General features: G+C 47.4%; 1 protein-coding gene across 2 annotated transcripts in view; it reads right to left on the bottom strand.

The window, feature by feature from the left end:
- The window catches only part of SGSM1 (small G protein signaling modulator 1), a 1887833-nt gene that overhangs the window by 996912 nt on the left and 878324 nt on the right, over positions 1-12597 (bottom strand). For both annotated transcript variants that reach the window (XM_069619387.1, XM_069619388.1), the window contains exon 9: positions 7598-7722. In XM_069619387.1, coding sequence (XP_069475488.1) covers positions 7598-7722 — 125 coding nt within the window. The remainder of the gene's footprint in view (positions 1-7597; positions 7723-12597) is intronic.

Here is a 12597-nt window from a genome sequence, read left to right on the forward strand (position 1 = left end):
ATTATGTGACAGGCACCCATTCACCGTGACTCTGGCTGATGGGGTAGTGTATAGGGCCTTGATGGCTTGCCGGATTCCCAATGGCCACCAGGACCGGGTTACTCCCCCCTCGGTGCCGCCTCCCTCATGAGGTGCAGAGTTTTCCGAAGGGTGTCTGCCCCCTGCCTCCCCTGTATGAAGCCCACCTGGTCGGAATGGATAAGCCCCGGCATATGACCGTCCAGTCTCGTAGTGATGATCCTAGTGAATAACTTGGTGTCCACATTCAGGAGCGAGATTGGTCTGAAGGACCGGAAGTCTGCCGGGTCTTTCCCTTCCTTAGGGATTACCATGATTATGGCTTTGCCAAAAGATGGGGGTGCTCTCCCTGTCGTCATAATGTTGGAAAACAGTCCTGCAAGGAACCCCGCTAGTTGGCCCGCAAAGGCTTTGTAGAAGCCTGTGGTTAACCCATCCTCCCCTGGGGCCCTGTCCAACTTCAGACCCTATATTGCCCTCAGTACCTCCTCCTCTGTAATCGGGGCGACCAGGGCGGATGCCTCTGGAATTCCAAGGATGGGGAGGGTGCCCCCATTAAGGTATGCTTCCAGTGTTTCCCTCTCTACCTCCCCTTCTCTCCCGTATAGGGTCTCGTAGAAGCCTGCACATTTCTCTGCTATGCCTGTCGGGTCAGACCTTTCCCCATCATCCCCACTTGAAATTCTCGCCATCCATCTATCCGCCCGCTGGCCTCGGAGTTTAGCTGCCAGCATGGCGTCGGCCTTGTCACCTTTTTCATATTATCTTTGGCGCAGGTGTTGAAGTGCTGCTACAATTTGGCCCATCTCCAATTCCCTCAGTTCTTGTTTCTTCTCTCTCGCATTGCCCAGATCCCTCTCCCTTTCTTCCTCCCCGTTACCCTCAGACCTCTCGAGTTGAATTATCTCAGACCTCAATCTGTGAGCCAGGAGGGTCCTTACCCTCTTTTTAGATGCCCCTTCACTAATCATCTTACCCCTCCAGGTGGCCTTCGCCGCCTCCCACACTGATTAATTTCTCCAGTATCATTCAGCTCGAAGTATTCACTGATTGCCATTATCATCTCCTCCTTAAACACTGCGTCCCTAAGTAGGAAGTCATTACATCTCCATAGGGAGTCCCTGGGTTTCAGGCTGGATATGCTGATGTCTGCCCAGACCAGGTCATGGTCAGACCAGGTGACCGGGCGGACCTCATAGCCATCTATTCTGCTCATGTACTGGTGTCCAGTGAGTACATAGTCTATTCTCGTCCTAGTGCCATGGAATGGGCTAGTAGAAGGTATATCCTTTTCTAATTGGGTCTAGCTCCCTCCATATGTCTACCAACCCATGCTCTCACATTAGGTCCCGAAACCCCCCCATCCTTTCTTCCCCCTATGCTGCCTGGCGGGATGGGCTTCCCATTGTGGTCCATCTCCCTATCTGCCCACATGTTGAAGTCCCCCCCCCCCAGGAGTAGGAGCCCCTCCGCTTTGGCCATCACCTCTCTCAGGGCTTCTTGGATGAACTCCTTCTGACCCACATTGGGGCAGTAGGTGGTAGCTAGGGTGACCCTGTAGTTATGCAAATTGCCTGTTATCACCACGGCTCTCCCGTCTTCCCTTCCCCAGCATGTTACCTCCGTAAGCTTTTGGTTCCTTTGCAATATGAATCCGACACCCCCTCTCTTTGTTTGGCCGGATACCCAGAAGTTCTGACCCACATCTGCACCTGGGATGGTCCTCTCCTCTCCTTTAACAGTTCTGGTTTCTTGTACAGAGGACATCTACTCCAGAGTTCTTTATTTCCCTCCCGAGGAGAGAGCGCTTTGTTGGGGAATTAAGTCCCTTAACGTTGAGAGAGCCCATCCGGAGCGCCTCGACCCGGCCCTTCCTCTCATAGTCTGCCATCAGCTCTTTGCCTTATGCTCGTCTTCTTCCCGGTCTTGTGGGAGCTGCTCTATCTCTTATTGAAGCCAGATCCCTGCTGAGTCCAAACACCCCTAACCCCTTTGTCTTCTTTTTTGTGGACCAGGGGCCCTGCGGTTCCCTCCTGGTTTCTTGCGAAGCCTGTGTACCCTCGACGTTTCCCTCCACCGGGGCATCTCCCTTGAGCACCTGGAGCACTTGTGAGGCCTCCTTGCCACTAGTCACTCTATAGTCTACACCAGCCCGTTCAAAGGAGAGGGCAAATGGGAAGGACCATCTGTATCTTATGTCCTGGCTGGTGAGCCACTGAGTAAGCAGACGCCAGTCTCTTCTGCGGGTGAGCGCGAGGGTGGAAAGATCCTGGTAGATCCTGATCGTGTCCCCTTCGAAGATGAAGCTCCCCAGCCTTTTTACCTTCTCTAGGACCTCCATTTTCTCTCAATAGCGGAGAAACCACACCACGATGGTCCCGGGGCCTCCCCCTCTGCCGCCTCCGCCTCGATGAGCTCTTTCTATCTGGACCTCCTTGCCCCCTTCTATTGTGAAGAGTTGGTTTATCAGGCCTCGAACCTTCCTCCCCACGTCCGCCGCTGTTTCCACTCTCTGTTGGGTAACGCCCATAATGCGTAGGTTGTTTCGGCGTTCCCTATTTTCAAGATCATCCATTTTCAGGGTTATATCCTCTTCCCTCACTTCCAGGTCCGTAAACCTCGCCTCATATTTCATGTCCAACAGGTCTGTCTGGAGGTGATTATTTTCCATTCCCTCCATTCTGTCTTCAAGGGTGTCCACTCTTCCTCTGAGATCAACTTTTGAGGCTTTTATATCCGTGCGGATAGCTTTTATCTTCTGAAGAATGTCTTTAAGGTCATCTTTTGTTATTGCTGCCGTGGGGGGGTCGCCACCCGAGGGCATGATGGCTCTGTGAACTTCGCTCGGGGCTATGCGGAAGCGTTGGAGTGGGAGGATTGCCCCGGTAGGTGTAGCCCGCTCCAGGATCTAGGTCTTTAGGTGCACCTTAGGGGGGTGCCGCTATCTGGGTTCACCTAGGTGGGTTCCAGAGGTCACTTCAGCCGTCCCAGCCCCTCTTTGTGCGGGGGGTACCGTCTTCCTTTTTGTGAGCCTTCCTGCCCCCTATAGGGAGCTCCTGCACCAGGAGCTAGGGCCTCTCCTTCCTGGTGAATTCCAACTATCCAATCCGGGGGAAGCATGGGGCCCTCCTGCCAGTAAGCTCCCTGCTCGAGTTGCAGAGCGGCACCTCAGCCCGGCCGTGTCCGCACGAAAATGTCCTCCGTAGCAAAACCGTGTGCGCCAGGATGCCGTCTCCCACGTCCCACTTTGAGGTCTGCTCCGTGGGTGCGGTGGCTGGCTTCCGTGGTTCGGGCCTCTCAGCAGTCCCTTGGGGGGCCCGTGGCTCCGCAGCGTGGTTTGCCTCCTTGGTCCTGGGCGCTCCCTGCACTCGGCTGCAGGGATCTCCTCGATGGCATTCACCGGGAGTTTCGCTCCGGGTCTGTGTGGGGCTGGGTACCTGGGTCCTCTCGCTTGATGGGTCAGGTTATTCAAGAGCGAGTCCCCCTCGGCTCAGTTCCATACTCCCGGCCGGGGATTGGGAAAGCTCACTGGGCCCTGTGGAGCTAGGCGGAGTGTGAGCTTTACGCGTCCATCATGCTCTGCACCCCTGGCGGTCTCCCACAGACAGACTTTTAAGTTGAACTTTTTGACTGAGACTTTCGTTAGTTTCGTTCTGATAGAGAAATCCCACTTTAGCATATGGCAAGTTAGGCCTCTAACCATCCTGATATTTGAGTTAATAAATCATTTTATTTTGAACTTTGAATCCATTGTCTTTGTCTTGCTTCATGATGCCTTCACAGGGGGACCGTGGAAGAAAGAGCAGGACACTTGTTCAGGGCCTGAGAGGACTGGAAAGAGTTTTTGATTTTTTTACGTTTTTGGATTATCTGGGGAATACCGCAGGCATAGGTAGTTCATTTATGATATATGTGTAGTTTGGTACCATTATCGGGGGAACATCGGGAGAATCCCACGGGAATCAGAAGAGAGTGAAAGAAATTAAGGACATTTTACACCTACAGTGATCACATCTAGTAGGCCGTGGGAATGTGTCTTTGTGCCACTGGCCATGGCCAAAGGCTATGGCTAGTGGGCCCCAAAGAAACCTATTGGTGCAACATGTACAGTATTCACGGCTGAAGGCCATGGCTAGTGGGCCGCAAAGAAACCTATTGGTGCAACATGTACAGTGGGCACGGCCGAAGGCCAGGGTTAGTGAGCCCCAAGAAACCTATTCATACAAAAGGCCTAAGGCCATTGCTAGTGGGCTCTAAAGAAACCTATTGATGCAACATTTACAGTGGCCGCAGCAGAAGGCCGAGCCGACTTGTCATGGCCAGAGGCCATGGCTGGTGGGCCCCAAAGAAACACATTGGTGCAACAAGTACAGTGGCCAAGGACAAAGGCTATGGCTACTGGGCCCAAAAGAAACTATAGTATAACAAAATCCTTGACTTCCCAGAAAAAAATGTTATTTAAGAGAGGGTTAAAGTGATCAGATTTAACTTGAACAAAACATAGCAACAAAAGCTTTGAAATTCAGTGAGAAAACCTTAGTTAAGAGAGAGTTATGGTGATCAGAGTTATGCTGACCACATTTACCTGCATGACCAGAACTGTCTGCTCCAGTCTCGAAAAGGTACTCAGTCCCTTTTCTATTTGCTATGGGGGACGCTGTCTTTATTTTTACTCAAGGTTGGGCTCATGCAGAAGCATGCATGAATCAGGATCAAGGAAGGAGTACGTTTCTTACCTGTAACTCCTGTTCTCCAGCATTGGTATCTTTATAGATTCACATGCTGTGAAAATTCCCCGTCGTCAGGTTGGGAATCCTCGGTTACCGTTTTATTCCCCTTGCCCTAGGCAAGAAGAACCTACATTTTGTATCCTAGCACCCTTGTTATGGGCATTTTTGGTCCCTACCAATGGGACCTCGAGTAGCTCTAGACTAGAGCCTCCTCTTCCTCTTCCCCTCAGATTCTAACACCGTGGAACCAGATGTCCCTGGAGAGTGAGATGTTTTACCTGACAGGGCGGAAGGGGGGTGCATGTGAATCTATGAAAGATACCAATGCTGGAGAACAGGAGTTACAGGTAAGAAACGTATTCCTTCTCCAGCATTAGATATTTTATAGATTTGGCATGCTGCTTCTCTAGGCAGTAGTGCCTTGTGAACGTATGCAGCACTGACAAGGTGGCCCCTTGGCAGATGTTTGTGATCGGGACCCTGACCACCATGCAACTGAAACCGCTGTAGCTCTTTTAGAATGTGCATGTGGAGAAGCCTGGAGGGACTTCCCCGCTGACTTGTGACAGAAGAGAATTGCAGACGAGATCCATCTTGCTATGCTTTGCTTGGCTAGAGCATTGCCTTTATTCGTCAGGCCATACACTACCAAAAGCTGTGTTGAGCTACTGAAGGACTGCGTCCTGTCAATGTAGTATTTCAGCACTTGCTTGAGGTCAAGCAAATGCAAAGCCAACTCTGATGGTGATGAGGGTTTGCTAAAGAAAACTGTGCAGGATATCGTGGAAGAAGCCTTTGAGGAAATCATTTAACGAGTCTTCTTCCATAGAGGGAGACACCCTTCTCCCGTCTGGTGCATCTCGAGCTGGCCACCAAGTGCATTTTAATGGAGTTGTGGGCCAGGACCTGTTTGGCCAGGCCTAGCAGGAATGGCAATATTTGCTCTGGAGTTACCCGGAACAGGTCGAGCCATTCTTGATGTTGTTAAGCAAACCCCATTTAAGCAAACTGCCATGCGAAGTTTCACATTGCCCCAGACATTTAAATTAACACACACACACACCGCAGCAAGTGAGGGAAGACAACCTAACAGCCAAGTGTTCCACCAACCATGTGCCAAATAGTGTCACACTCAAATGCACATGCAAACCACCCTGTTCTCTCATACAGACACACATACATAGGCAGCTACAACCACACACACACCCGCACACACACCACCACACATTATTATTGATGATATATATCATACACACACACACACACCCTTGAATGTTATCTCCCTTGCTCAATGAAGGAAGTGGCATTCTGGTGTTCCTTGGTAACACCTCACTCTATTTGTATTAGTATACAGGTCTCACGCACATGAGTGACAGACATAAGCCAGCTTTACGCCTAGTGCAAGTATTGTTAGAAACCACATACATGCCCATCATTTAGTTGTGATATTCGAGAGCCCCTGCCATAGAGGCCTTCTATATCCATATTAGCCTCACTCATGCAGGGAGTACTATGCCTATATTGCTATGCCCCGAAAAAACATGTGCATACAACAGAAGACACAGACTCACAACTGCCCACCAATGTGAGCAAACCCAGGGGGGAATTGTTTCCAGCAGGTATTATGTATGGCCAATGTGGTTTATTTACTTGACTGGGCTGACAAATCAGGCACCCTATTTTGAACAACTTTGCTTGAAAGAACGAATACATCTTCATGTACATTATAACAATAAAGCAACTTTGAAAAATTATTTGGTTTTAAATGTATTCATTCAAATGCTCAAATGTATGTAAACATGTAATGCCTGCAACCAATGACTGAAGCAACACATGTACATAACAAATGGAATACACAAGAATTAAAAAACACATACAATATGTACAAAAGTCCAAGAGGACAAAAAATAAAGATTAAAATAACAATAATAGCATCCCTGCAAACAGTAACGGATGTCGGGAAGCAATGTGAGCAGGCAGCTCAGCCTCACAGCTGCACCAGCTGCTCGGAGGTTGAATTGCTGACATAGGGTTGGACAGAACAAGAGTGTTTGTGTGTGTGTAGAGGTTCATATCTGTAGTCAAGGCCCTGGTGGTCTGCCCACCTTGATGACGTCAATATCCTCCCGGCAGGTCTCTAATCCACTACTGTGGCCCCTCTGAAAGCTGTCCAGCGCGCTGAACCACACGCTGAACCACGCCTCATCGCAGGACTGAAGAAATTCAAACACATTTCCCCCACTCTCGAGAAACAACATTAGTTGCATTTAAAAACTTCCATCACCTTCACAGAAGCCTGCATTACCTGCAAAGATGTAATGTCCAAGACGCCATCATACTTAGCTGACAACAGGCTGCAATGACCTACCACTGTACACACTGCTTATATAAGACTAGAAAAGTGTCTGGGCTCTTCTTTGTGACTCAGTACTTCTTTTGTGGGGTGAGAAAAGATGAAACGATCAGTGTGGCTGGCGGCAGAGGTGAGAGCAATTATGGAGTATGGGCCTATTGTGAATTGATGCCTTTATCTTGAGCTCTGTTACTCTCCTACTCTTCCAATAGAATATGACTTACACTTCCTTTAAAGAGCACACCCAGAAACAATGCAGGAAAAGCATAAACTAATGCAGCACAAAGTGGTTGAAAATGCAATTTAACAAATTTATATAAGAGAGAGTAAACAATAGGAAGTTTGAATTAAATGATGGCTCATTAAATAAATAGAAAAGCTGCAGTTCTCTTATATTACTGATTTAAAATATTAGTTTAAAACAAGTACACTGCAGGGTACAAACAGACAACACACAATAATTGCATTAATAGATTTGTAATAGAAAATTAGTCACCTTTTCTCAAAATCTAAGTCCCCCACTGAGCCATTCATCAATTGGTTTGGGGTCCATTTCAATGTCATGGTATCAGCAGTTTGATGAAGGGATAGATATCCTGGAATAGCTTCCATGTCATCTCTCTTGAAAATATAAAAAATAAAGTATATTGGAATCTTTTTAACAATGTTGAAATGAGCTATAGTGATGAAGTGTGAGAATCCGTTAACACTACTCAATATTTGTGTTTACAGACATGCTTTTAAGATTACCATATACAGACCATCACAGAATATGAATGTGTTTAATTCATAATTCTGTAGGAGGAAAAATGAATCATAGTGCCACACAGCAGTGACTGTGGTCCTAATTAGGTTTAGTTAAAATAAGCATACAAAGTGATTAAATATTGCACACTGGTCTCTCATGAAATGCTGATTAAAAATGATTTACCTGAAACTACAGTTCTCCAGTGTTGATATATTTCAGACATTTTCCTAAATTGTTAGATTGCCTCTACCGGGCGAGAACTCAACAGGGTCTACAATCACACTTAAGCCCTCTGTGCCCTACTAAAGGAGCATTTTCTATATGCATACCTTTGTGGCCCTTCCAACAAGGACAGTCCAGCACCGACATGGCAGGCAATTCTCCTCTGAACACAAGTACCACTAGCAACTCAGAGAGCTCTTTCTGGCTGCAAGGGTGTCGACATTGGGACGCGGCTGAGGCACATCACCTCTCCCTAGCAAAGACAGCAAGGAGTCCATGTCTGGATTACCCTTACTCATTTAGCTATAATTCAAGTATTCCATAGTTCACAAGTCATTTGCAATTTTATTAGACTTCAATTTGCCATCCAATTCCAGACAAATTGACCTGTTTGTTTTCAGCCACTAATTGAATGCAACCATAAGATCTGCCTTCTACAGCCATATCATATTTCTAAGCATGGCTGATGTTCTAGAAGACCTTAGCACACCTGCAAACCTGGCTGCACCGTAGATGAACCTAGAAAATATATCAATGCTAGTGGTACACTGTTATAGGTGCAGTAAGCAACTTATCTTTCTTCAGCAATTAAGATGTTTGACAGAATAAAGTACCAGTTAGTAAGAACTGGGTGCTGGATTGTCTCTGAATCATCAACTGAAGAGGTTTTTGTCCCCTGTATTTCCGACTTGTAGACTTGTGGTTTATCTCTTGTATTAACACCCATTGCAGTAGTATGATAAGATTAAAAATACAGCACTTTTGGATATTTCTTGTAGCAGCATGTTTACAAGAGTTGTCAGTGTAGGTGATTTCCCGCTAGCGGAGAGGACTGTCGCCCTACCACTGAGGGTTCTCTTTAAGAGAAAGGTACTCAATGCAAGTCACAATACATTTACAAAGTCTTGCTTGTAAAGTACGTTATCTTGTGAGTAACTCGGGTGCAATGCCACTTGCTTAACCACCATGAGGGAGGATGGCAGAAGCTCTAGTGGGCAGAGGTGCCTCCTGCTCTGTTATGTTACCTGTAGAGGTGATACAAGGGAGAACATCCACGGCTCTCTATCCCTCTTTGGAGGAGACCACAGATGTCAAGTCCCCTGAGGATGGTACAAGATCCCTGTTGTAGTAGTGGGGCTAGCACAAGGTAACCCCAATAGTAAAAAAGAGGGCGATCACAGCCATGCACTCGGGCGGTGTGGGGTGGAGAGGGGTTGTGTGAGCATCACAAGCTAACACTCTTATATTCACAATACTAACATATGCATATTGCAAATGTTGTCCTTAGACCTATCAGTGAAGTCAAAGCGCATATTGGGCCCTAGTGGGTTCTTTGAACCATAGCCCTTTAAGTGACCACCTGAAAGGAAAGAGGAGAGTGGACCACAACAGGGCTCAGTCACAAACTGTTGACAGAATTGTCCCCAAAGTTTGAAAGTATCCGAAGAGTAACCGGGGAGCCAACATCGAGCCAGGCAGCTGCCAGCCTTAGACAACCTCACTCCAAGAAAGGCCATCTAAAGTTTAAATTGTAACGAATAATGCAAAAGTGATAGATCTGGGGTGGAGAAAGATGCCACAACTGAGGGAAGGTACAGATAAAGATGGAGAGGGTGTGGAACTGTTTACTGTTAAATCATTATTTATTGCTTTTTTCTTTGTTCGAGTAACAAACAGAAGCTAACGTCCATTTCCCATTTAGCTTTACATCGGTGAACAGTTTACATGGTCCCTTTAATACAGGCCTTAACATTGACATTCACAGAAAGGATCCTGGCATAATAAGATCTCAATACATTATTTAGGGAGGAGCAAATGCATCAGCTCATCTTTTTGTTACACATCATAAACCCATCTCAACTCACCCCCAGTTTGTGATGCGCTTCCCACCATTACTCCCACACCTCTGGTCCACTAGTAGAGGATCAGGAACCTGGGGGGTTGACTCAGACATCCCCTGGCGTTCCCGCCCCTGCAGGATGTACAGTTTATATGGACCCGAGATATCTTAGGGTTTTTTGTGGCCCATGGCAGCACCCTGCAAAACTCTATTTCTCTATCATACCATATAGCTATATCTCGTAGCCAGATTGTCAACAAAGGCCTGGAGCCACGCATCCACATTTTGACCATACATCACCTGGTGAGTACCATTATCAGTCCCCAAAACCTCAGTGTTCCCCTAGAAATATTACCCCTCCATCCCAAAAACCCAACCCCTGGGGCAGGATCAATTTTCTTCTATGATTCCAGATGCCTCCTCAAACACCTGAACCCAAGACTCAGCCTCAGGAGGACATTCTCAACTCACGTGCAGGAATTCAGACCTTGGTGCTCCACAACGCAAGCAGATATCTTGTGTGTCAGGGTAGATCTTATGCAGACACGTGGGTTTATATTAGGCCTGGTGGACATTAGTGAAGTGTTTTAGCTTTAGCCTGTGACACAGGGAAACAGACGTAGTCAGTTCTAGGATGTTCTTCCATTGGTCTTGGGGTATTACCTCACCTAATTACTCCTCCCATCTTGCGTTGGTTAAGGTCAGGTGCTCCTCAGTTTTGGTGAATGTATACATTGTGGATACTAGACTTACCTTCACCTCTTCGAGTTACTAGTTCCCTCAACATGGCAAAGACCTCTGGTTCCTTAGGGAACGATGAGAACATGTTCGTTATTTCTCTGAGCGTACAGTACAGAAATATACATGATTGAGTTCCCTCCCAACTCTTTAAATTGCTGCAACAAAAGCAATTTCCCCTCTCAGAAAACATCTCCAAATTTGTACAGCCCTAGTTCCCCCATTCAAACCGTAAATGTCTTTTCACCAGGAAGAGGAATTTCCTGCACATGTTGTAGGGGAATCCGCAGGGAATATATTTCCGTTAGGTTCTGGGCTCTTGGCAGTCTTGCTAAAGCCCACTGTGTGCATTTAACTGCATTAATCTCTCCCAGCATGCTTTGATTCCCTGATATAACAATGGAGTACAAGAGGGAAGGAGCCGCAATCGCTCTCTCTAAACTAACATACGGTCCCAGAACTGAAATCGCATACAAGTGGGATAGGTATTGCGCTTGTGCCACTAAATAGTATCTGTAGCAGTCTGGCACGCCTAGGCCCCGCCCCCCCATCTCCAGTGATCTGGTTAATATTTCCCACCTTACCTATGCCACTTTATCTGCCCAAACAAATCAAGAGCACAGAGTCTTTAGCTTACGAATAAGCTGCCTGGTAGTATAACAGGAATATTTAAAAACAAAGAGAAATGTAGGCACTATTCTCATTTTAAGTAGGGACACTCTGCCCATTAAGGACAATGGAAGATGCCTCAATTTCTCCCGTGTTTTACTAGTGTGAGCAATTACTGGGTCATAGATTAGTTCTATCAACAATTCTTTACTCCTACCTACCTTCACTACGAGGTATTTCATATGGTCTTGCCTCCATGTGAAACCTGATAGGCCAGGCCACGGGATCGTGCCCTCTCAATGGAAAAAGTTCTGACTTGGACCAATTTATTCTCAGCCCAGAGTAACTGCCATATTCCTGTATTTCTCGTATTATTGGACTTAAGTTCTCTTCCGGGTTCTTCACAAACATCATAATGTCATCTGTATACAGCGATACGACTAACCTGTAATTATAAATGCGCAACCCCATTCTCTATATGGGCACGTCTCAGCATCTCTGCCAGTGATCCACTGCAAGTGGTGAGAGTGGGTACCACTTTCGGTGCCCGGCTTCAGCAGAAAACTGCCTGAAACTCTACCGTTCGTGCATTCTTTCGCTGTACAAAAAACAATCCCTGCGACTGTAAGTTTGGCAAAACAGATTTGATTTCTTTTTAACATGGATGGACTTCAGACCCCTAGTCCTTTAAGATTAGACGGTCGACCTCTGGTCCTTTAAACCAGTGGAGGGCAACCAGTGGAGGGCAACCTGCAGCCCCACAGAGGTTCAGCCTACAACTTCCCTTAGCCATTCACACAAGCAAAATACACATAACATTTTTTTAAAAAGCCTTCTTACCTGTTGAACCAACTTCATTTTGTCGCTACTGCCTACCCTCGGCTCCTCCATACTGCTCACAAACAGGAAGCTGGGAGAGCTTCCTGGTCCCTGTACATGAGCCGCGAGGAAACCAGAGGAAAAGGGGTTGGAGGTGAGCGTGGCATGTGACACGTGCCACATGTCATGGTCAGCTCCAACCCCAACTGGGTGCTTCCTTCTCACACTGCAAGCCCCAGCCTTCACCCTGATGGGTGATGAATGGGCTGGGGCACCCGCAGACCTGGTGTGGCAGGGACCCTAGCACCGCAGAGCCTGTGGGGGCCCCCACAATGCCAGTGCCCAAGAGCTTTTGGAGATCCCAGGGACCCTTACCTTGACCCAGGTTTAAGAAAGAAATGCGTGCATTGCAGTGGTGAAGATGCCCCTGCTCCTCAGCTTCCTATATGTGATGGCAGCTCTCCCAATACAGATCCCGGGGTCAGCGATTAAAAACCTGCAGAAGGAGGTCCTGGCCTTC

The sequence above is a fragment of the Ambystoma mexicanum genome, chromosome 10 (genome assembly GCF_040938575.1).
Source record: "Ambystoma mexicanum isolate Mex_15411 chromosome 10, UKY_AmexF1_1, whole genome shotgun sequence".
Taxonomy (NCBI): Eukaryota; Metazoa; Chordata; class Amphibia; order Caudata; family Ambystomatidae; genus Ambystoma; species Ambystoma mexicanum.